Raw genomic sequence first — 25,373 nt, forward strand, 5'->3', positions numbered from 1 at the left:
CCCGCTCGGCTTTTTTCGGAAAGACTCGGAACAGCGCATCTTTCTTATATAATTATAAAAAAAATAAAGACTTTTCGGAGATATGCAGGATGCAATGCTACTCTATAGGTACTCAAGATTGACATGACACTGACTGAAACTGAGTGTTTCACCCCCCCTTTAATAAATATAATAAAACTAAAGACTTTTTGGAGATATGAAGGATGCAATACTAGTCTATAGGTACTCAAGATTGACACGAGATTGACTGAAACTGAGTGTTTCAAGGGTAGTCAGCATTTAGCCACTTTATTCATTTAAACACATTGCTTCCATAATTCAATTATGTTTTTTGTAGGGGATTCATTGAAGACAAGATTGCATTCCAAGACTAGTAAAAACAAACCTTTCCCCAGGATGCCAAAACCTTCAAATTTATCTCAAATGTTAAGCAAACACTCTTCCAACTGCACTCAAAGTGTTTTCCCTTCAGTTTTAACATATGACAAGCACTCAGACAAGCTAATTATGTGTAAACATTAGGATTTCACGTCTTTGCGTTATGTAAATTTACCTGAAACAATGTTTCTGCATCTGAAGACGTGAAAGATGTTCAGCATGTTGCTAAGCTACCGAATGAGACATTCTTTTGGTCTTTGGTTCAACAAAAGGGTTACCGTCCTAGTGCAAGGAAATCGCTCGGCGTGGCTCAGAAAGACTCTGAGAATAAGGAATAGACTTACAAATAATTTCCTCTTCTGTCATACACAGTCATCAATCCAGTGACATTTCCAAACCATTGATCCGATGACTCGCCAGCAAAATGCCAGTGCTACTTTAAATGGCTGGGTTAACTCAATGACATGGTATCAAAGATCAGATGAATTAAATCACTTAACCTTAGCTGCATGTAGAGGATAGAGCAATGTAACCCTCGTCCTCTCCTCGCAAAATGTAACAAATCCTTAAATGTAAATACAATATCCAATAAAAAATCTAAAATCATTTTTGCTTATGGTTTAACTGAATCATCGAAGGAGAGAAATATTAGTCAATAAAGTGAGATATAAAAGTGAGATTTTATTGAAATTAGTAAATGCTTGCTCACATTGGCCCTCATTTATCAAACGTTGGCGTACGGCACGCTCAAATCCTATGCCAGCTCAGGAGGTGGTGTACGCACGTTTGGAGTTAGTGCGAAAATGTGCAGAAAAACAATTCCTAACATAATTTAGCATATATTTGTCAGTGCGTTTTGTGACGCACTGACAAATATATGCTAAATTATGACCCACTGTAAAAAACAAACAACAACAACAACATTGTAATTATACACTTCAGTGTTTATTTTTGTGCAGCGTAGACTTTAATGTTTAATTTGTGTGACTATAGGCTACCAAAGCATTTGAGGCATGTATTCCTCCAGCTGCGAGCCTGTACGACAGCTGTGCACGGACTGGGACTGAATAATTCAGACTGACAAAATAATAAAAATTACATTCTTCTTCTTTTAAATATTAATAAAATAAATAATAACAACATTCTTCTTCTAAATAACAATAAGCGTCATTAATAATAAAAATCATAATAATATAATAAAAAGAATCCTACAAATTATCATGCAATTATAAATGTGAATGAAGGAGGCTACTCCACATCACATCATCATATCGTACACCCCAATACATGTGCCGTGATACGAAATTAAATGGTAATCGTATCGAAACATGGGCTGTAAAATAATGCACTGTGAGGTAGGCCTAATTTATCATCCAAACAGCTTTAAACTGCTGGAATGCGCTTCTCAACCTCCACACTATTAACAGTACTCGTAATTTGGGTCCATATTTGTTTGTTTTTTGGGTGCCTTTAATCCCACTCTTTAAACTCCCAAATAAAACAATTTCGCTTTTTTCCACTTCCCTGGTAATTGTCTCGATGGGCGCGTCTCAATCATCTCACTAGTTCAGTAGTCAGGGCACTTATATCAGGGAGTCAGACCATTGACTTATGTCCTAATCAGTGCCCTGACTAGTGGACTTGTAAGATGATTGAGACGCGCCCGATCTCCACGTTGGAGAAGTTTCGCTTCTTTGCCGTCTTCCGTGTGTCCATGGCGTAAAATGAGGGCGTGGGGGAGGCGGAGACTTGAATATATAGGGGCGTGTTATTCTAATGATGAACGTTTTCAGCCGCGGCATTTATCAAGGGCAGGCATTGCGTACACCTGAATTGCAGAGGTGCACACAGCTTCATAAATCAGGTGGTGAGAGGAGTGCAAGCATAATCTTACGCCAACATATACGCCCGTTTCTACGCAAGATTGATAAACGAGGGCAATTTAGTCTAGAACTACAGCAACCCTCATGTTTACACACAGTGCACACAACACCGCTGCACTAATGCCGCCTTTACATGCTATCAAATTCATTTGATAATTCCCACTTCTGAAGTCATGATTACAAGCTCATCGCATTCAAATTTCGAAATGAGAGGGCGGTCATGTGCAATTTTTACCTAGGAAACTAGGTATGTGAAGGCAGCATTACTCACGGTTTTTATACTACTCAATATATATAGGGTATGATTTTACCCTAAAATTCTACATATTGACTCAAAATGATAGCTGCAAATCCACATTTTACTTCCTAGAGTCCAGTTTTTTATTGATTATAATAAGAGGGAAGACTATGGAACAAAACAGTTAAAGTATTGGCAAAAGTCAGTATTTCTACCAAGTCAATGTTAAACCTAGCCTGGCTCTGCCCTCCTACGTACTTCCGCTCAATTTTCATTTTCCCTCAGTACTAAATCTGGTCGTGTTTTCTTACAAATTTTTACCGGTCCAACCAGCGAACAGAGGGAGTAGCTGAGAACGAGGACGTTGATGTCATGTGCTAGTTTGAGTTGTATTTCACTAATAGCGCCGGAGAAAGATGCGAACCAAACCATTCATTCTGTTGTGGCACCGCTGCCGAATATTCAGAAGTTAAAGCCGGAGCAAGAACAGTCTTTACTGGGGTTTGTTGGTGGCAATGATGTTGTGGCCCTCCTCCCCAACAGAGGGAATTCGGGAAAAGTTTAATTTTCCAGCTCGCTTCGTTAGTGCTGAAAGGAGTTGCTAAAGCCCATTCGGACAGGAATTGTTTCTTGTGGGGTCGGAAGGTATTGCCATTATTTACAGGGGCTAGTCAGTTATTTTATTGCCGTCCATCTCCCACCACCCGCGTAAAACTCCCCGGCCGAGTTACCAACTGCTTTTGACAAACACAGAGGTCGTGTGGTAATGTAATAGCTGACGGAATCCACATCTCTGAATTTTCACAGTTTATAATAATTTTTGACCACTGCAGAGCACCATACGGTTGCACTTTTCTGTTATTTGGATGCATTTCTAGACTTGTATTTCTTTAAACTGCTGGCAAGTATTTACAAGAGCAATACATTTCATCACTGCTCAAACAAATTAAAATAAAAGCACGTAAACCTTTGAATTGGGCTGTTATTATATTTATAGCAGCATTTATTATAATACCAAGCATATGATATTTTATTTACAACAGTCATGTTATGGACCACGTTCCCGATTACAAAACTCTTCCCTCCACCGTGGCATGAATAAATCACAATCCGAATGCACAAGTTTTAGGTTATCACTGAGGTGGCCTGCACAAGTGCACACTTACGTTGTTGGATTTGTGTGAAACAGGCGAAGGGCGCATGACATATACGTCACGACCAAACGTTAGCGATTGGTTATGGCAGATCCAGAGTGGCTCAGGGCAGATCCAATAGTTTTAAACTTCAACAGAGTACCCGCCTTCGCGGATGAAACGCTTGTCAATGTGTCAATGTACAAATGAAATAAGAGTCTGGTAAGACCAGGCTAGTTAAACCCACTGTTACAACAAAGCAATACTCAACCATTGGTATCCCTTAAGATCTCCTCCATCAAAAGCCTGCTCAAACATGGTTATTATCACGCACAGGTAAATGTGAGATATTGCATTGCTATGGACAGCAATACCACAGGGTTCCCACCGAGCAGTAGATCTTATTCCCAAAGGCTAACTCACTAGAAACACTAGCATTGTCTGATTTCCCAAAGCCAGGCGAAATGTAGTTACAGACGAGGTCCAAGTGTGTGGAGGGTTCATCATTCCTATTTGAGGAGCTGCAATGAGAGCGTAGACGCATCTATTATGTGGGGATGAGCTGAAGAAATTGGATATAAAGTGAAAGAGTTTGAATGGAGTTTGCATGGAAATTGGATTACTTATGAGGTGAAACTGGCGCCACTGAGAATCTAAATCAATTGGATTGGACAATATTAGAGCTTGAATTGAACTAGCAGCAACTGAACTGACCCCGTCATGATGAAGTCCTTCTTGGCAGCTGCTGGACTTCGAGACCATCACCTCTCTGAACCCCTACAAATATACAGGCTCACAATGTTTCAGTGGCTCCCTATTAGAGGTGGACTCTTTGCATGGTATGGTATTATCTGGTTCACAAACATTTCATACAGAGAGCACTGCTGTCATGGTATGTGTACACCTGGAATCATCCTAATTCAAGGTGTTATTCTATGATAATAGCAGTAAAAGCAATTTGCAAGGTTAAACTGAAGTTCATGTAAAAGGCATAAAGCCAGTGCGAAACTAGCAAGGACTCACACCTTTGTTTCTCATGCATGTAGGCGACTGTGAGAGGCAGCTGTTTTCATTCAAGGCATTGAGAAAGAAAATGCACTGGGGAGAAACTAGTAATCTAATACAGCGCACGGCCTGAAAAGCGCACAAAAGAACCTTCAAAAAGAACACAGTGGTCAATTTGTTCATATAACAACATGACCTTGTGAGAACTTAGTGCTTTCGACAAATGATTTGTCTTTTATGTGGAAAGGTTTTTTGACAAAAACAGCCTTGATGACGTTTTAAACAGCGCTTTGAAATGGCACTCATATTAATTTAATTTGCACTCTAGATGTTTATTTTCCATTTGATCTACAACACATTACTTACTCTCATGCACAGTGCAAGGGTTTAACAACACGCAAATTGAATCACCATGACAACAAATGACCTCTTATGTCCTTCCATGAATTGTAAAATAACTAAAGGCATGAAGAATCTGTGGCATGGAAAGCATCTGTTCCAAAACCCAGTGGGCTGTGCAGCTATTTACATCCTAGGTGGGCAACCGTCTTCAAAGGGTACGTTTACATGACAATAGTTTTCTATTGCGTTTTTCACGTACAGATGGCAACGCTGTCAAAACGATCCCCGTTCACACGGATCCGTGTTATTCATGCCAGTAGGTGCCAATGTCACTTTGTAAAGAAACTCTTCAACCCTATAGACTGAACATATACGGTGCAGAATTATTAGGCAAAGGAGTATTTTGACCACATCATCCTCGTTATGCATGTTGTCTTACTCCAAGCCGTATAGGCTGGAAAGCCTACTACCAATTAAGCATATTAGGTGATGTGCATCTCTGTAATGAGAAGGGGTGTGGTCTAATGACATCAACACCCTATATCAGGTGTGCATAATTATTAGGCAACTTCCTTTCCTTTGGCAAAATGGGTCAAAAGAAGGACTTGACAGGCTCAGAAAAGTCAAAAATAGTGAGATATATTGCAGAGGGATGCAGCAGTCTTAAAATAGCCAAGGTTCTGAAGCATGATCATCGAACAATCAAGCGTTTCATTCAAAATAGTCAACAGGGTCGCAAGAAGCGTGTGGAAAAGCCAAGGCGCAAAATAACTGCCCGTGAACTGAGAAAAGTCAAGCGTGCAGCTGCCATGATGCCACTTGCCACCAGTTTGGCCATATTTCAGAACTGCAACATCACTGGAGTGCCCAAAAGCACAAGGTGTGCAATACTCAGAGACATGGCCACGGTAAGAAAGGCAGAAAGTCGACCACCACTGAACAAGACACACACGCTGAAACGTCAAGACTGGGCCAAGAAATATCTCAAGACTGATTTTTGTAAGGTTTTATGGACTGATGAAATGAGAGTGAGTCTTGATGGGCCAGATGGATGGGCCCGTGGCTGGATTGGTAAAGGGCAGAGAGCTCCAGTCCAACTCAGACGCCAGCAAGGTGGAGGTGGAGTACTGGTTTGGGCTGGTATCGTCAAAGATGAGCTTGTGGGGCCTTTTCGGGTTGAGGATGGAGTCAAGCTCAACTCCCAGTCCTACTGCCAGTTTCTGGAAGACACCTTCTTCAAGCAGTGGTACAGGAAGAAGTCTGCATCCTTCAAGAAAAACATGATTTTCATGCAGGACAATGCACTATCACACGTGTCCAATTACTCCACAGCGTGGCTGGCAAGAAAGGGTATAAAAGAAGAAAATCTAATGATATGGCCTCCTTGTTCACCTGATCTGAACCCCATTGAGAACCTGTGGTCCATCATCAAATGTGCGATTTACAAGGAGAGAAAACGGTACACCTCTCTAAAAAGTGTCTGGGGGGCTGTGGTTGCTGCTGCACGCAATGTTGATGGTGAACAGATCAAAACTCTGACAGAATCCATGGATGGCAGGCTTTTGAGTGTCCTTGCAAAGAAAGGTGGCTATATTGGTCACGGATTTGTTTTTGTTTGGTTTTTGAATGTCAGAAATGTATATTTGTGAATGTTGAGATGTTATATTGGTTTCACTGGTAAAAATAAATATTTGAAATGGGTATAAATTTGTTTTTTGTTAAGTTGCCTAATAATTATGCACAGTAATAGTCACCTGCACACACAGATACCCCCCTAAAATAGCTAAAACTAAAAACTAAAACTTCCAAAAATATTCAGCTTTGATATTAATGACTTTTTGTGTTCATTGAGAACATGTTTGTTGTTCAATAATAAAATTAATCCTCAAAAATACAACTTGCCTAATAATTCTGCACTCCCTGTAATATCCATCCGCATCACATAACTGTTTTTTTGTTTTTGTTTGTTTGTTTTGTAGTTTAGGATGAAAACTTGAAATTTGAAACTATAGATAGACAGACAGACATAATTAGGCCTATAGACATATAGACAGACAGAACTATAGATAGACAGACATAATTAGGCCAATAGACAGATAGACAGACAGAACTACTGCCCCTGCGCCTTCAAAAAAAAAAACTGGGATGTTTATAAATCCATTTACCTTGTGGACACACACACACACACATTCAAACACATTTTGAATGCGTAAAATCAACGTCTTCAACTCGAAATCAAACTCTTCCCTAAACCTACCCATTTGTGTATTATAAAAAACAGGATATAACAGGCAGATACGACTCAAGGCGCAATTTATTCAGAAAGTACAAATATCCCAAGTATTCCGAGGCCAAGCAACTGAATTGTGTGAAGAAAATCCCCAAAAGCGATCAGAACGTCAAGTCCATCCGCCAAAGAATACATTTTAAATATTGCCGTCGGAAAAAACGTCAGGTCAGCTTTGACAGCATTGGCTGTAGTGTGTCTCGTGACCATTTGCGTCATTACGTCAGCTTTGATTGTAAAATGCCATTGGCTCTCGTGTGTCTCGTGACCGATCGCGTCATTCTAAAGAGTCAGACTCGTGTGTATAATTTGAATGAGAAATATGAACGAGTGCGGAGATGATGGTTCGTTTCGGCGTAGACATAACTCGCAGAATCACACGGCGTAGACATATACGCTGAGATGATGGTTCGTTTCGGCGTAGACATACACGCGGAATCACGGTGTAGACATACACGCGCATAGCTCAAAATGTGTACAGATAACACACCACTTGGCTTTAGAAAGTGCCATGTATGTTTACGCGAAGTCATGATGTCATATTGCCCAATTACGGAAATTTCGACATGGTGTGAATGCACCTCAATACTCTAATAAGCATAAAGTGCATAGTGCAGAGCAGATGAATATCAGTTGAAATGGTCGATTTTTTCTAATAGGATTTAACTATTTCCATCACTACTTTTCAATATTAAAGGAAATTAATGATATTACAATTTGTCTTTGCATCAAAAAAGAGCATGTTGAGGATGCCTTAAAATGCTGTCTAGCTCACAATGTTTTGTAATGGATCAAATCACAGCACTAGTCCCAAATGAAGAAGTGTAACATTTTCAATATAGCAGGTTCTTCTTCTACTAGCCCTTGGGCGATTTAGGTCGAGCACCAGTGGAGTATTTAAACCAAAGCGGGCACACTTCACAAACCCTGCTGATGCAGGTCATTTTTACAGTAAAACCAATAGCCAAGGGGATTTACTGCTCTGTTCACAAGGTACCATGACAAAGTGCAATGGCCTGACAACAGGACAGTGCTGCTGAGGTCTGTCATTTGCCAAAAGGTGATAGTAAGCCCTGCAGTTATGCTACAGAGATGAAGCTGACATGGCTACTGTTACAACCGGGAGAAGAGAATCTATTGCACATGTGAGATAACTGAGTCTTTTTTCTCAGGATCAAAATCTGAGAAAAAGAAGATTTAAAGAAATGTTCAGGTTCAGCAAATGTTAATCTCAGGATTTGAGACATAATATTAAATACATTCATTTCAACATATCTCTCTTTCTTAAAAGAATTTACAGTGAGGCACTCCCAATGGAAGTTAATGCGGCAATCTGTTACACAGCAGCAAATACACAGCATTTCAACTTTCAGTAGTATAGTTACAAGACATAAACAGTCAGTAGGCAGTAGGAAAACACACTTACTAAACTTTACTGTCAAATAGTTTCTGCGATGCGGAAAGAGTGGAATTGCGGAATCTAATCCAAAAAAGAATGTGGAATTGAACAGGATTTGTCTAATTTTTGATGTATAAATAAAAATCAGGTCAGCACACTTAAATTAAATGGATATAGACTAGTGTCTGTGAATATTAAACCGCAAAAAGACTATTAAATTATGAATCCTGCATGTTCTGCGTGTCTCTGTGTGAATGAACGGTTTCAATTCCTCACAGCAAAGGAATTTCAACTTCACAGCAAACTATCAAAATAAAAGTTTGGTTTAACCTGAAGAAATTGACAGAAATATATTCATATTACATATTTTATATTTATATCTCATAGTGCATTTGTAAATTTGTAATTAAACTGGGTAACTTATTTTTTTTATATTCATTTTCGATACATATATGTTAATGTGTTATATATATATATGTTAAATTGTATATGTTTAAATTAATAGTAGTATGAGTTTAAAAAGTGTAAGTTTAAATTAATTAGATATGTATATTGATTACTATGAATTAATTTAATCATTAAGATGGGAATCCCCCCCCCCCAAAAAAAACTGAATCCAGAAAAAATGTTGTAGCCATTAAAACATCATAAACCCTAATTTTTCAAAACACTTTACACCTTAAATAATGCACATTTTAACAGAATAATTAATGTAAGTGCATGTTTTAAAATTATAATCTGCTTTTAAAAGCCCCCAAATTTGTCCCCATTCATTTCCAATGTAAATTCCTTACGTTAACCTTGATTTTTGGATTTTTACAAAGAAAACTTTTTATTTGTAGTAATCAGCATTATTCTCAGTAATCAGCTTTGACCGCGACTCTGGAAGACCTGGAGTTAAGCTTTTCTCTGAGAAAAGATCAAAGAACGGCACTGAAGTCATTCTTAAGAAGGGAAGATGTGTTCAGAGTTTTGCCGACCGGATACGGTGAAAGTTTAATCTGACAACTAGCTCTGCTTCACCCTCGTTGCTCTGGTTGGTGTAGCGCTATCCTATCACGTGCAGAGGGAGTTTGAAAGACAACCGTTTATCCCGCCCCTCGGATTGAGCCCTGTCTATGGAAAGTTTCCAGACCAAATATCTTGATGTGGGTCTGGCTTGTCAGGCTAATTTTTCCCACCAATGGGAATAAAACGTCTTTCACCATTTGAATTATGGCCGATATGCGCTTAGTAGCCAAATACCTATAGTTTACAACCGCATTTTAAAGCTGATTTCTCTATAACATCACCATTACAAAGACTAAATCCATCCATTAGCATGCAACTGAAAGCTTTCTATTTAACAAACAGTGATTAGAGCACATACTGAATATTTCCTCGTCGTCAATCTTCTTTTCTGCGTCCATCAATCTTTCCTCTAATTTAGTGCTGGCAGTAGCACACGTTCACCTTGAATAATGACTGCCAGCCTCTCAAGACAATGTACTGGAAAAGAGACAATAATCAGAATCTTTTGCTTGCAGTTGTAAGAGAATAAAGCATGAGCGACTGCACTTTGTAATGAAAGCAGCCGAGCATATTGTGCAAATGCTTCGCTCCTAAAGGGTTTAATTATGAGTCGTGCTAATATTGAAGCAGAAAATTCTGGTGCAGTATAAGATCGAGACTTGCCAAAAACCATGGAACGGCTCAGACATATCGCTAATTGCTCCAGAGCAAACAGATGTGTCTTCTATTTGGAGCCATTTTCAGCTTATTAAAGCACAGAGTGCCTTGTGGGACATTCAGAATAATTGATAGGCTGTGACTATCGCATCAACCTACGGCATGCAAAAAGAAAATGCCATCCATATATCATTCTTTGAGTGGTGATTTTCAACACAGAGCAATGATTGAAAATCAACAGAAATATATTTTATGGCTTCTTCATGCTTAACATATTGCACAGATTGCATTTCACTGTAAAATGGCTGTAATCTATAGCAATACTGTCAAACAGTACTAAGGCCCGCCTTAAATGTTTTACTGACCAATCCTGTACTTGAAACCACAAACTTTTTTTTTGGAGCTGTTGATTTTCAATGAAACAATGCTTTTCAAAACCATGAATCAACTGAACCAATTGCTTTGCTAATTTAAATGTTTTAATAAAGTTGTGATCTATTAAATGCTATAACAAATCATCTACTGCTATTTGGATGCACAATATATCGAATAAATATTTTTAATCGATTAAAAGCTTGTTATTTTATCAAATTAAAGGGCTTGTTGTTTGCTTTATGGAGAACTTGGTTAATCAGGGCTGCGTTTCCCGAAAGCATCATAAGGCTAAGGTGATTGTAGATTCAATTGGTGGCAATTGTGCTATGATCAACTTAAAGGGGGGGTGAAACACTCAGTTTCAGTCAATCTCGTGTCAATCTTGAGTACCTATAGAGTAGTATTGCATCATTCATATCTCCGAAAAGTTTTTAGTTTTATCATATTTATAAAATCATATTTAGAAATATAGGCTGTACCGAGTCTTTCCGGAAAGAACCGAGCTCCTGGAGGCGTATCGTGTGGGCGGAGCTAAAGAATGACGAGCGCACACAAAGCGGTGACGTCCTCAAGTGTGGAGAAACCCATGGCTATCTCAGCTAATACAGATAATGATCCAGAATCAGATCCGGAGGCTGAAATAAATTGAACAGGAGAAACAGCAACAGCAGGACGGACGTCTCTGTGCATGTACTGTATTTAGTGGCCTGTCAACATTTGCACTTGTTTACTCGCAGTTTATGAGGACATGATTCGGTTTATGGACTATTGTATGCGACTAAACCTTAGCAGTAGCAAGCAAACCGGTTTTGCACGTCAGACTAGTGTAACGTTACAGAGAATAACAATGGAGTAACCGTTAGCGCATTTGAATGACAAAGCACGCGATCGTGTCGTTTACTGATGTTTACTCACGCGATGATAGCCAACAGCACAGACATTTGAAGCAGTTTTACTCACCGACTGCTTCCAAAGGAGGACCGAACCTTTATCGCTGGGACCGCTCCGTCAAAAACACACTTCTTTGGTATGATGAAGTCCTGTGACAGCAGTGACCGTGGAAATCCACTTTGCGACGCGACTGAAGCGATGTTGTGAAGCTTCCCGTCATTTCTGCGTTCAAATCGGTTCAAATGCAGCGTTGCCTTCCCGGAATGCTGTGCTGAAGCGTTGAAGTCGCTCGACATCACCCATAGGAATAAAGTGGAGCGCAGCGTGACAGAAGTGTTCACGGACGACTGGATCTGCAGCTTGAGAACAGTGTTTACGTGCGTGCATTTCCTCTCTTGCTCTGGTCATGCGCGCGCGCACCCTACCGGGAGAAGAGCCCGTACGGTCCATAAAAGGACCTTCCAGTCTATTAACGTCAAGCCGACCCATACTCGAAAAAAACTCTCCGAAACTTGTGAGAAACCGGAAGGAGTATTTTTGACACAGAAATACTCCATCAAACATCAAACATTAGTTTTTGAAACTTTGTCTATGTTTAGGATGGGAATCCAAGTCTTTAACAGTGTAAAAAGCTCAGTATGCATGAAACAGCATTTCACCCACCCTTTAAGCCCAATTTGTACTTCTGTGTCCCCCCACCACCCCCGGAGTGCTACTCTGATGTGCACCTCTCAAAAAATGTAACAGCGCGTCGATTCCACGCGGACCGCAAGCTCTGTGATTGGTCTGCCAGAACCCCTTCCTCAGGGGTACACATGCTCATCATAGACAATGACGCAGAAGTATAAATGAAAAATGACGCGTAGAGGCTACGGTCCAGGTCAGACGCAGAAGTATAAATCCGCCTTAAGGCTTACGATGATTCTGGGAAACACAACCCAGACCAATAAGAGACTTTTAACTACAACTCTTTACTTTCATCATGGTATAAATGTGACATTCAATGCCTACAAATTTATAAAATTGATCCGAGATCAGGTAAAAACGTAAAATTTAATGTCACATTTTTTTCACAAAAACCTCAATTGAAATCCTCAATTCAAAAACCTAAGATTGAACATTGGTCTGGGGAGTCTGCTCTGTATTTTCTACTTTACAAGAGGCGTGATCAACGAGCATTATTCGAATGACTCTGTACACAATTGGATAGTCCTTAACACTTAAACACTGTGGACCCTGTACCTGACACGGTCATGTATATATTTTCATGTCTGTGGAGGAGCTATGACCTCATATTTGGTACCATTTGAAAGCTTAGAGTCTCTATTTTCTAGAGATATGCATCACTTTGGCATTTGTTTTAGACAAAGTAATTTACACTAAATTACTCTGGTGTCATTTCCGACCTGGATTTGGCCTACCTAAATTGAAAAGCTTCCCATACACACATACAGTGGTCTAAGTTCAAAATGTTGGTATCATTTTACAGGAAACCTTTTGAAGTTACATAAAACACTGCTAAAAGTGATAAACATGTATATGTTGTCTAAGCTGCAATAACCCCCCAAAAATTAGTCGCTTTTTTTTTCTTTTCTTTTTTTATAAATCCATTTTTGAAAGTGTGTAACTCAGGCCCTTTGTGCTCTAGGACACTGCAGACAGTTTGGGCTGTTTCCAGGATATTCGATTAATTTAATGACACTGGGATATTGCATGTATACCACTGTATATGGTGTGTGTGTGTGTGTGGGGGGGGGGTCCTCCTTTCAGACCATTTGTATAAATTTTGCATACAACATGACACAGAAAAACTTCTATTTTCCACTATTTTCTGGAATTTAGTGGAAACAGCCCAAACTGTCTGCAGAAACCTAGAGCACAGGGCCTGAGTTGCACACTTTCAAAAATGAATTTATAAAAAAATAAAAAAATAAACGCCAACTTTTTTGAGGGGGTTATTACAGCTTAGAAAACATATACATACATATTGATCACTTTTAGCAGTGTTTTATGTGCCTTCAAATGGTTTCCTGTAAAATGTCACCAAAAGTTTGAACTTAGACCACTGTGTATGGTAAGGTTTTCAGTTTGGGTAGGCCAAATCCAGGCAGAAATTACAAAAATTGTACTGGTTAGCCAGTAAGAGGTTAACCAATCAGAACACAAGAGGCGTGATCAACGGGCAATGACCCATCGCATCTCTATCCATCATCGTGTTAAAGCCGCTAATAGTGCGCCAGGTGGATAAGCCAGTCTGTGATTGGTTCCCGCAAAAGTGTAACAGTAGCAGTAGAAATTAATGTACAGGCTCCAGACGGGAGCAGAATCTCATTGAGCCCAATGTTAAAATGGCCAACTTTACAGCTGAAAAAAAAATCATGTTTATAGTCTGGTATAAACTGTGGTTTTGGTCTATTTGGTAGTTTTGCCCTTCATGACAACTGTGAGGGGGTAAAATTGTTTTAAATTCATTTGTTTACATTATATAAAGCTTTAAATTTCTGCATAATTAAGGGCGTGGCCACTCTAAATGACAGGTGGATTGTCCTTTGTCTGCTGTCTTTTAGTCATCATTTCTCAGCTCCGCCCACATCCCGCCTGCCTCATTGCCTATTTCCAGTCATCCGGGACACGCTGCCAAGATGGCAATGGCCGACTTTAAGCTCGAAAACAACTCTCTTCAGAAACCTATGGGTGACATCATGGACACTATATCCATATTTTTTTTACAGTCTCAAGGTTTATGGTTTCACAAAGATCGCCCCTTGTGGCAAACCATTGACATTTCTAAACATTTCAAAAACGGTATAACGTAACAAAAACTTTTGCAGTTTGATAAATGCTCCGAATCACTTAATGACCTGTACATACAAAAAGAGAGAGAGAGAAAAAACCTTAGCTAAACTGCTAAATCAAGACTCTCAAAACATCCCATTAGAAAGAATTAGAGAGTTCCCTGTGTGCTCATAAAGTGGTAAAAATTGAATGGATATTATTCGTACATGAGCTGAAATGAAGTGCGACATTGCAAGCATTTCTTTAGCCATTTGTCTCGAAAGAAATTGTTAAATGAAGCAGTAACATGATTAAAAAGTGCAGAGACTGCAAATCAGAATCAAGGCAGATGACTGAAAGAGAGAAGCTTAACATGAAGGCAATTACAGGCGACAACTTTAAATTCAAAAGAACTGCTCCTGCATCTCAATGTATTTTACTACACCCTAATAAGTTAGCATAACTCAAGAAACTGAAGTAATCAATTTTAGATATTAATTTTCTTTACAAGAATGTTAATTGCTCAACTTGAAATATTGAGTAATATAACTCATATGATTTGATGCTGTGACCTCTGAATCAATACTTGAAGTCTACTTTGACCTGAACTAAATTAAACATTAATATTCCTTGAAACAAATGTAGGATTTTCATTTGGAAATGAGGACTGAAGCGCACTTTAATTTACAGGAGGGAAATTAAAATTTAAACTTAAAATGATCTAAACGCAGATTTTCTCCATTAACATGAACTGGAAAAAGAGAAAAAGCTTGTCTATAACAAGCCATGTAGCCATGGCAACAGTTGCTAAGTAAGGATTGGTCAGTAACTAAGGTGGGGCTTAGGGATGGGATAATTTAACTGCAATTTACCAGCCATTTATATATAATATACATATAATATAGCAAAGATTTAAGACTGGCAGAGTTCAAATGTTGCTTTTATTAAGTGGAGCTAGAAGAGTAGTGTCGTAAAAATAAAAAAAAGCTAAAAATTTTACTGTGATTTTTAATGTGCTCGCCCTCTCATCAATTCAGTTTCCGCAATGAATTTTGCTACATTCATTGCAGGACATTAAATGAAAACACAATCACGTGTCTTAACTGTGTGTAAATACAAAAAGAAAAATAAGATTTATAATTTTGTTACAATTTTTGCTTGATTTTTTTCCCCTCCAATTTTGCAACTTATAAAATGAAAACAAACATGTTTAAATTATATGTTAAAATTAGTGTAGGAAATCACCACTTTAAATTATACGATTGAAGTAGCATTTTGCATCAAACATTGCATATTTGGCATGGAAGATGTACATTTAAAAACAGAAATACATTGCATATTACATTTCAAATTGAATATTGCTATACCCAGATGCTTCCATACTGCTCAAACACCCATAGATGGTAAACCTTGAAGGGATACTTCACCCGAAAATTACTCCGTGACCCTCAAGCCATCCTAAGTGTATATGACCTTCTTCTTTCAGATGAACACAATCGGAGTTCTATTAAAAAATATCCTGGCTCTTCAAAGTTTTATAATGGCAGTGAATGGGGTTGAGATTTTGAAGCCCCAAAAAGTGCATCCACCCATTATAAAAGTAAACCATACGATTCCAGGGGGTTAATATAGGAAGAGAAGTGAAGTGGAAAAAAATGTCCATTTTTAAAACTTTATTAAATAACTAGCTTCTGGCAGAAGGTCTACGCAAGTCAACTTAGGCTAAAAGTGTAACATCCCCTGATGTAAGAGAGTAGTGTAAGCTTTGACACCTCTCGTGGTTCAAACAAATAGGGCTGTCCAAAAAACTCAAGCCCCTCTTGTCTTAAATCAAAATCCTCTAAACATTTCTCTTGTAAAATTAAAATTTTAGCTTTGTAACTGGGGTTTTGTTTCAATAATAATAATAAATTTGTTACATTTATATAGCACTTTTCTGGGTACTCAAAGCGCTTTACATATAGAAAGGGGGAATCTCCTCAACCACCACCAATGTGCTAGCCTAGAAATCTAGACGCACCCTAGCGGCAGCAAATCTTATCTGCCGCGAGTGTCGTCTATCAACTCTCAATACACTTCTGAGCTGTAAACGGCAAACTCTGGCCGGGCCAATGACATCGTGTATAGAGTCGGTGGGCGGTAGGGGTGTCCATGGTTAACCGATTGACCGATTAACCGTTAAAAATTGTGTAACCGAGTGAAACATTTTACTCGGTTAAGTGGCGTCAATGACGTGCTTTGAATTTAGTTGTAATATATGTTTGCACCCCTAGAGACCGCAAGAGCGCTGCCAGACATTTGTAATATCCACAAGAAGAAGTCATGACCAGCTTTCTAAGCGGGCAAAGAAAGCGTGGGAGCACTTTAAAAATGAGAGTGACGGGGCAAAATGCAAGTATTGCAATGCAGTGCTTACCGCATTTCTCAGGCTATAAGTTGCTCCGGAGTATGAGTCGCATCAGTCAAAAAATGCGTCATGAAGAGGAAAATAACATACGTCGCACTGGACTATAAGTCGCATTAGGGCAGAAGCAGAGCGCGAGCCGCGCGCGCTGTGCATAACGGAGCAGAAGAAAGAAAGTTTTAAGTGAGAAACTTGTGAATGACTAGAGAAAAGCAGACGTTACTTTAACTGTAATGAAGAAAACAAAAAAGCTAATCGCGGACTGAAAGCAAGATGGCCAGAGCTGAAGGGACGAGTCCACAGATGCTTGAACTCTCTGCCGGGAGAGGCTCAGCAGCCGCGCGAGTCAAACGCTGTCTGTGTGAATCCTTCTCGGCTGCATATTTTACTAATGCCCTAATCATGCAGGCGCCCTCGCGGCCACTTGCATTGCTCGTGAACTGGAGCGCATCTCATCCTAATTTAACGAAACTCAGCGTACGCCTCGCAGACATGAAATAGATCTAAAGAAACTTGAAATGTCTTTTAACAATTTAAAACGAAAAGAAATAGGCTACTCTCTGATTGTGTAATCCATGATGTGCATTTCTCTCTATAGGCGCGTTCACTACGGAGATGGTGGTCGTCAAATTAATAAGCTAAAAATAACCCTGACGAACAATATGGTTAACCGAGTATTAACCGCTAAGGGCCTCGGTTAACGGTTAATGAAAAACTTGAAAACGTGCAGCCCTAGTGGGCGGGGCTTAACATAATGACGGCAGAGTTGTGCTTGCGTGCTTCTAGTAAACACAGAAACTGGCGAACAGTGGTCTTTCGAATCAGCTTTGACCGCGACTCTAGAAGACTTGAGTTAAACTTTTCTCTGAGAAAAGAACAAAGAACAGCACTGAATTCATCCTTAAAAAGGGAAGAGTTTCAGAGTTTTGCCGACCGGATACGGCGAAAGTTTAAAGGGGGGGTGAAACACTCAGTTTCAGTCAGTGTCATGTCAATCTTGAGTACCTATAGAGTAGCATTGCATCCTGCATATCTCCGAAAAGTCTTTATTTTTTTTATAATTATATAAGAAAGATGCGCTGTTCCGAGTCTTTCCGAAAAAAGCCGAGCGGGTGGGGGCGTGTCGTGTGAGCGGAGCTAAATAATGACGTGTGCTCGCTGCTGCTATTGTGTAGAGTGCGTCGAGTGCGTCGTAAAGCTGTCATCCCTAACAGCGGGGAAAAAACTTTATTCAAAATAAAAATATGGCTTTTAATCAGATACAGCCATACATCTATGATCCGGAATCAGACCCAGAGGCTGCAGTTGAACAGGAGCATCAGCAAAAACGACTAGAGCAGGACGTCTCTATGTGGTACGATATACACTAACTATATAATATGCTTAGCGGCTTGTGTTATTTACATATTTATACTTGAATTATATCGTCGTATTTTTGTCTTTGAAGGTGTACATGTGGGAAGTGCAGTTGTGCACGTGTTTGTGTGTTTACGCGTGGTTTGTGTAGACAGGTTAAGTTAGTGTTTACATAGATAGACACGGAATAGTAGCGCATTTGAATGAAGAAGCGTGCTTATTTAGTTCAACATATTTCCCCCCTCTTTGTGTATTGTTGAGTGCTTTTACAATACACAAACATAAAGTTACACATATAGTGGCCAGCTAAACAAATGTACACGCACTACACATCGCATGCTCCATTGATCAATTTCTATATATAGTAATATATATAGTAACTATACGTGATCATGTTTGGGCTACTTGATGAGCATAGACACAGACATTTGAAGCAGTCTAACTCACCGCCCGCGGTTCTAACGTTGGGACTGCTCCATCCTTCAGCATTAGGCTATTGGAAAATCCGGCGTCATGCTGGGCCATGTTTATGAAACAGTCGGCACCGAAATGCAGCGAACAGATATAAACATTCGCGCAACTCAGTTGCTGATCCGGAAAAGCAAATTACATCCACTGTTGCCTTACCGCGGGGTTTTGGGGGAATCTGTGCAGGACTGTCTTGGTCTGGCAACCAAAAACGCACTTTTTGATGTCATTGTTAATTGTGCACATTACCTGTGCAGCGCAGCCTACGAGCGCTTTGATGGGCATAGCCTGTTGCTTTCGCTCTCTCCCTCTCTCTCTCTCCCTCTCTCTCTCTCACACGCTTCCGGTAGAATTGTCCGTAAGGCCCATACAAGGAAATTCCGCCCCCACTAACGTCAATGGGGACGCATGATCGCAAAAAACTTGCCGAAACTTATGACTAACCGGAAGTAGTATTTTTGACAAAGAAATACTCCCATCAAACGTCCACCTTAACTTTTGAAACTTTGTCCATGTTTAGTATGGGATTCCATGTCTTTAACAGTGTAAAAAGATCAGTATGCATGAAACAGCATTTCACCCCCCCTTTAATCTGTCAACTAGCTCCGCTTCACCTTCGTTGCTCTGGTTGGTTGTAGCGCTATCCAATTGCGTGCAGAGGGAGTTTCAAAGACAACCGTTCATCCCGCCCCTCGGATTGAGCCCTGTCTATGGTGAGTTTCCAGACCAAACATCTTGATGTGTCTGGCTTGTCAGGCTACCAATGTGCAGCATTCACCTGGATGCAGCCATTTTGCACCAGAATACCCACTACACACCAGCTGATTGGTGGAGAGGAGACTGAGAGGATATGGGGATGATTAGGATGCCATGATGGACAGAGGCCAATGGGCAAATTTGGCCAAGATGCAGAGGTTACACCTCTACTCTTTTTCCGAAGGACATCCTGGGATTCTTAATGACCATAGAGTCAAGACCTCAGTTTAACGTCTCATCTGAAGGCTCACGATACTGCTCTTTGACAGTACAGTGTCCCTATCAGTATAGTTTTGCCCCATCCTCTGCGCTTCCACGTTCATCAATACATGGATGTGTCAGGTCAGAAAAGGGCAGGGGTTACTCTTTTCCCATAAATTGATGCACACGGCCGTCTTACTTTTATGATGGATGGATCAAATGCACTTTTTTGGGCTTCAAAATCTCAAACCCCCATTCACTGCCATTATAAAGCTTGGAAGAGCCAGAACATTTTTTAATATAACTCTGATTGTGTTCGTCTGAAAGAAGAAAGTCGTATACACCTAGAATGGCTTGAGGGTGAGGAAATCATGGGCTAATTTTCATTTTTGGCTAAACTATCCCTTTAAGACCAATCAAACAAACTGAAGCTGGAATGTTTATTTATAATCTTGTCAATCCTTCTCTTTCTCTTGGTCTCTGATCTTGCGTCTCTTAAAAGCATGAAAGAACATTTATTCCAAATATAGCCAAACGCAGTTTTAGATTAAAGCTGTTAGGCTACTGATGCAAATAAGACAAGAGAGAAGATTGTGACATCAAATGTGGTATTCTGCCAAGTCACAGTCAAAAATACACAGACGTGTCGCCTAAAAAAAGAAGAAGTAATAAACAAGTCTAAAATTATTTTAATTTCTTTCCACTGGCTCCAATCTATGACAAAGAGAGTGGTCTTCAGCTGGTTTTGCTTCAGGGTCCAGATTATACGGACATCAAATGAAAACAGTACCAAAATGATTTCAAATTCAAACGCTGTCCTAAAAGATTAAAAACTGAAATACAGAAATGTGCAAAATTAGAAAGAGAACGAGAGGGATTGCGTTATCTGGAATCTCAAACTGAACGTGGGCAAATTATCCATTACCTTGGCTTGGTTTTGCTCATAATTTCCAAGGCAACCTGTCCATGTTGGCATATCTGCCTAATTGGCTGCTTGCTTCTGCCTTAACAAATGATTCTGTACAAAAATACCCTTGACTTTTATTGGATGCACAGTATTTACATCCATTTTCGGCTTGCAATACTCACGCGGATGTATGACACTTCATGGCTAGCAATTTGAGGAGCGACACTGACATCTAACGGTAGAGAAGCGCATTACACACTGCCCTCACTGTCGTAAAACTGCGCATGTCTGTTTTGCCCACAGTTGAAAGGTCGAATTGAAGATGGCAGAGACATTGATTTGTAACAACACACAAAGCAGGTAAAAACGTGGGGTGCTTCATATAAATAACATCAATATAAACTAGACCTGTATATATTTTTTTATGTAAAACGCAAATTACAATGACGATAGACGAAGTTTCTATCCCGCAGGGTGAGTTCTGTCCTCAACAGAGATGTCAAACAGTTCGGAAAGAAGTTCATGTTTGATTCCAATGAGGAGACGTGCTGGAATTCCGACCAGGTAATTTTGCCGAGATGGTGTGGTTTGTGGTTTTCTCATCCTTACAGCCCTCTTTACTGACGTTTTTTTATTATTATTTAATAAATAGGGTGAATCTCAGTGGGTTGTCTTGGAGTTTCCACAGCCTGTGAAAGTATCAGGGCTCAGACTCCAGTTCCAAGGAGGTTTTTCAGGAAAATCTTGTAAATTAGAAGGTTAGTCAACACAACACAACAACTTTTAGGAATAAGACCTTAAAAGATGGACCTACCATGAGCTCAGAGGGTGTTAGAAGATGCTAGTCCATATGCTAGAGCGTGGTTTTCAATATTTTAGATGCCACGGACCCCCAAATAAGAGCATCCCTGTGTGAGGGACCCCCATCCTAAAATGTATAAGGAATCTGTCTTTTGTAAACAGTCAATTAATACACAGTAAAATTAATATTTTAAATCTAATTATATTAATTTTATATTCTATTATTTATTTTGTTTCTTTTTATTCTGCATTTTTAATCTAATGTAATCTGTTTAATAGGTTAATACATAATTAATATTTTTTTTTATTTTAAGCACATAGTTTATGAATTTATTTAGATCTAATTTATTGCTTTTCTCATTTATTTTGATCTAATTCTTATATTTGTTGTTGTTATTAATCCCTGGACCCCAATTTGAAAACTGTTCTAGACTATTTTCCTGTGATAATTTACATTGTTTTAAATAATAGTGTTTATAACTACTGATGTCCCATAAAGCTGTGCAAATAATTTCTATGAATTTATTTTGCATTTTATATGCTATTTGTTGTATAATCGAAAATGTAATACATGTTAATGAAACGGAAACAATCGTTGATAGTCTTTTCTTCCTATATTGTGACATATATTTAAGAAAAATGGCTTCTTAAACAAAAGGAACTGACAGCGTCCAAAATCGTGTACTCTGAATAGGTGCTTATTTTGAACAAGTAATTACTTAATGGCTGCTAAAAAAAAGAAGTAGGAGGTCATCCGGGTACTTTTTGCCTTCTCTTTTATGAGTACTGTGAATTCGGACAGACGGACTGATAGATAGACATATACACATATAGGCCTAATAATAGTTATTTTCATATGACTAAGAGCCATTTAAAGGCTTTCTCTTCTACAGGGTCTGCAAAAGAAGAGGATCTCAAACACATTTCAGATTTCTATCCAGAGGACAACAACTGTCTACAAATATCCTTCCACCTGGTGCAAAATTACTTGTCAGCACCTTCCATTTTTGCATCCACTTATAAATGCGTTTAAATGGGTCAATTGAACTCACTCAGTGGACATTTCCAGTGCCTTCTACACCTTTTTTTTTTTTATCCATTCCTGGCTGATGGCCAAATTACCCATGTTTTCATTTTATCCCAAGCTTATCAAATCCTTGATTCTTCACCCACAGTTTTCCCATTCAAGATGCCCCTTTGGTGCAGAGGCTTAAAATAGTGTTTGAAAACAGCGCTGACTTTTTTGGAAGAATAATTGTTTACACATTGGATATCCTGGGGGAAAAGTCTTTGTAATGTTTTGAGAAAAGGACAGAGAGGAAATCTGAAGAGGCGGGAATGCCAACCATTCTTTTCCCCTTGTTTTTACCTCTGGATGTGGAGTTTATTCCCACTTGCGCACAGCGAAGGCATCAACTGATGTAACTTGATTACATCTCATTTCTACAGATTATATTCACGTGCCTTTTCAAGTCAACACACATGCATTTTTGTAAGTGTTTTTTAATAAAAAAAAGTAGAAAAACTGATTATTTCTTTCATGTCAAAATAAAGCTATACAGTATGCAGGATTATTGCAAGATCTTGTAAGAGCAGTCCTTTGCTTCATGTGTTCTCAGACACTGAAACCGGTCCCCGAAACAGCTTCAAAATGTGATCTTCGAGAATTTTTTGCACTGCAAATAAGTAGACAGTTCAGTGATTAAACTATCAAATAAATGATTTGCACATCAATATACTGTAAGGAATGACTTGCCTTTTTTGTGGCCCAATGCAACAGCAAGGGCAACAGGACTATATCCAGAGTCTGCCTCAAACGTGATATCTGCCCCACATCCTAAACACAAATTAACTTTAGTTTGTCATCACAAATAATAAAACAAAAAGCGTGTGTATTTTGAAAAGACTTACTTAGGAGAGCTTCGACACATTTTATGTGATTACCACGAACTGCGTACAGAAGAGGGGTCCCACCATTCTGTGTTTAAAATTGAAAGATGTTTATGTACATTTTCTGCAGTAATTAAAGGAATAGTTCACCCAAAAAATGTAAATTCTGTCATTAATTTCTCACCTTCATGTCTTTCTGAACCCCTAAGACCTTCGTTCATCTTCAGAACACAAATTAAGATGAAATCCGAGAGCTTTCTGACCCCTCTATAGACAGCAATTTAATTACCACATTAAGCTGGCGTTCCGCTGTAGCGCTTTAAAAGCAATGCTCTGTATTTACAGCATAAACGGCGTGGGAGACTGACACAGACGAGAAGTTGTTATTTTTGTTTGTTTTTTCTGCACAAAAAGTATTCTAGCCACTTCATAACATTACGTTTGAACCACTGGAGTCACATAGACCAGTGGTTCTCAAACCTGTCCTGGGGACCCCCAACTAGTACACATTTTGCATGTCTCCCTCATCAAACACACCTGATTCAAATCATCAGCTCATTAGTAGAGACTCTAAGATTTGAATTGGGTGTCTGATGAGGGAGACATGCAAAATGTGCAGTGGTGAGGGGTCCCCAGGACAGGTTTGAGAACCACTGACATAGACTATTTTAACTCTGTCTTGACTACCTTTCTGGCCTTGGTAATTACATTGCTGCCTATGGATGGTTCAGAAACCTATTGGATTTCTTCAAAAATATCTTAAAGGTGCACTATGTACTGGCCAGTGTTACATATTTTGTTCAGTTGAGTACTTTAATTTGTGTTCTGAAGATGAATGGTCTCATGGGTTTGGAATGATATGAGGTTATAAGTGACATGAGTAATTAATGACAGATTTTTTTTTTTGTGTTGGTGAACTAACCCTTTAATGCTTTTAAATAGCTTTTGTAAAATGTTCAAAATAGTTAAATTGCTCATACCCAGTCATAAGAATCAATCTCGATGTCATGTTGTAGAAGAATATTAACAATATCTGCAAATCCTCCTGCACTGGCCAAAGACAGGGCACTTTCTCGTTCCCTAGCAAGTGTTCTCGGATCTGATCCCTAATTTAATATAATATGTTATAATATAATAATATATTGCCCAGTCTCAGCAGCTAAACATTTTTTCCCCTCACCTTCTGAAGGAGAAACTCCACCATCGTTATCTCTCCAAATGCAGCAGCCCACATTAGCGGTGTGAAACCTCGCTCATCTTGACTGTTAAGCAGAGAGCTGTCTGCAAGATTACCAATACATTTGTTATTTATTTATTTCATCAAGTGATGGATCCTTGTGTTTTGTTAATTATGGGTACCTTTGGATAAATGTATCTCCAGTTGTGAAATCTCTCCATGGGCTGCCAGCTGATGAATTGAGAGGTCTACAAGATATAATTAACATTATTATGTCCAAAAGTGCAGTGTTTGAAATCTGCGTTTCATACTTAGGGAAGGTCTCACTGTCTAAAGTGGCCGGTCGGACTGTGACCTCATTCCCACGCTGTTTATTCGTCAAAGTGGTCGAGTGGTTCTCGTCGAGTCTGTTTTCCATAATCACTGATCATTACACCTGCTTTAAATGTACGCAATTTAGAAAATAATAGAGAGAAATATCCTAACTCTCATAAACATTAGCATAATAATGAATACTAATACGAAGTAATAAAATATGTGTCTTAGGAGTATCTTACCTTCGGTTCCTTACACTTTATGAGCAAATACTTTGATCTTAAACTTCACAGGCTTGTGATCATATGCTGCTTTTGTTTCCTGATTCGTTTGCAAAAGTGAAACTGAAATAGGAGATGTGCATTGAGAATTGTACACACCCGCACACTCAAAGTCTAATGAATCACTTTTCTCATAATATATATTGTACTTTTGTCTGCAAACTTTATCGCATCCTTCTTAACAATAAGAGTTGGAACTGTAGCTGGAAGTGGTTTTCGTGAACGAACGATTCGGGGGGTTTGAATGAATCTTTTAAGAATCGTTTTTAGTTCACTTTCATTTATTGACTACTTTAAGCGCGTGACCGACTTCAGAGACTGACTACAGCCGCAGCCAATAGCATTTGAGTGCGGGCCGAGGAAAAGCATTTCATTGGTTTAAACAATAGCATCAATACGCCTCTTTCACTGCGTAGGTGTTTTGAGTCTGAACTTATTCTGGA

General features: G+C 39.1%; 2 protein-coding genes across 2 annotated transcripts; one reads left to right on the forward strand and one right to left on the reverse strand.

The window, feature by feature from the left end:
• Positions 1 to 20,769: 20,769 nt before the first annotated feature.
• Positions 20,770 to 22,580, forward strand: nr2c2ap (nuclear receptor 2C2-associated protein). Its single transcript, XM_067415892.1, has 5 exons — positions 20,770 to 20,826; positions 20,940 to 21,030; positions 21,119 to 21,224; positions 22,161 to 22,228; positions 22,441 to 22,580. Exons 1-5 carry the CDS (start codon positions 20,789 to 20,791, stop codon positions 22,561 to 22,563), a joined length of 426 nt encoding a protein of 141 aa, XP_067271993.1. The 5' UTR covers positions 20,770 to 20,788; the 3' UTR covers positions 22,564 to 22,580.
• A 225-nt stretch (positions 22,581 to 22,805) lies between these two features.
• rfxank (regulatory factor X-associated ankyrin-containing protein) lies at positions 22,806 to 25,192 on the reverse strand. The gene is made up of 8 exons (XM_067415891.1): positions 24,892 to 25,192; positions 24,662 to 24,773; positions 24,517 to 24,582; positions 24,338 to 24,438; positions 24,138 to 24,263; positions 23,179 to 23,245; positions 23,024 to 23,104; positions 22,806 to 22,943 (listed from the first exon to the last, which is right to left on the reverse strand). Exons 2-8 carry the CDS (start codon positions 24,750 to 24,752, stop codon positions 22,873 to 22,875), a joined length of 603 nt encoding a protein of 200 aa, XP_067271992.1. The 5' UTR covers positions 24,753 to 24,773; positions 24,892 to 25,192; the 3' UTR covers positions 22,806 to 22,872.
• Positions 25,193 to 25,373: the final 181 nt, after the last annotated feature.

The sequence above is a fragment of the Pseudorasbora parva genome, chromosome 14 (genome assembly GCF_024679245.1).
Source record: "Pseudorasbora parva isolate DD20220531a chromosome 14, ASM2467924v1, whole genome shotgun sequence".
Taxonomy (NCBI): domain Eukaryota; kingdom Metazoa; phylum Chordata; class Actinopteri; order Cypriniformes; family Gobionidae; genus Pseudorasbora; species Pseudorasbora parva.

Excerpts from the sequence above, each read along its gene's own strand:
- nr2c2ap (XM_067415892.1), top strand. The coding sequence starts at position 20,789 with ATGGCAGAGACATTGATTTGTAACAACACACAAAGCAG. Across the intron at positions 20,827-20,939 it reads TGTAACAACACACAAAGCAG|GGTGAGTTCTGTCCTCAACA; the intron begins GTAAAAACGTGG and ends TCTATCCCGCAG. Across the intron at positions 21,031-21,118 it reads CGTGCTGGAATTCCGACCAG|GGTGAATCTCAGTGGGTTGT; the intron begins GTAATTTTGCCG and ends TTTAATAAATAG.
- rfxank (XM_067415891.1), bottom strand. The coding sequence starts at position 24,752 with ATGGAAAACAGACTCGACGAGAACCACTCGACCACTTTGACGAATAAA. Across the intron at positions 23,246-24,137 it reads AGATTGATTCTTATGACTGG|AATGGTGGGACCCCTCTTCT; the intron begins GTATGAGCAATT and ends TTTTAAACACAG. Across the intron at positions 22,944-23,023 it reads TGCATTGGGCCACAAAAAAG|TGCAAAAAATTCTCGAAGAT; the intron begins GCAAGTCATTCC and ends ACTTATTTGCAG.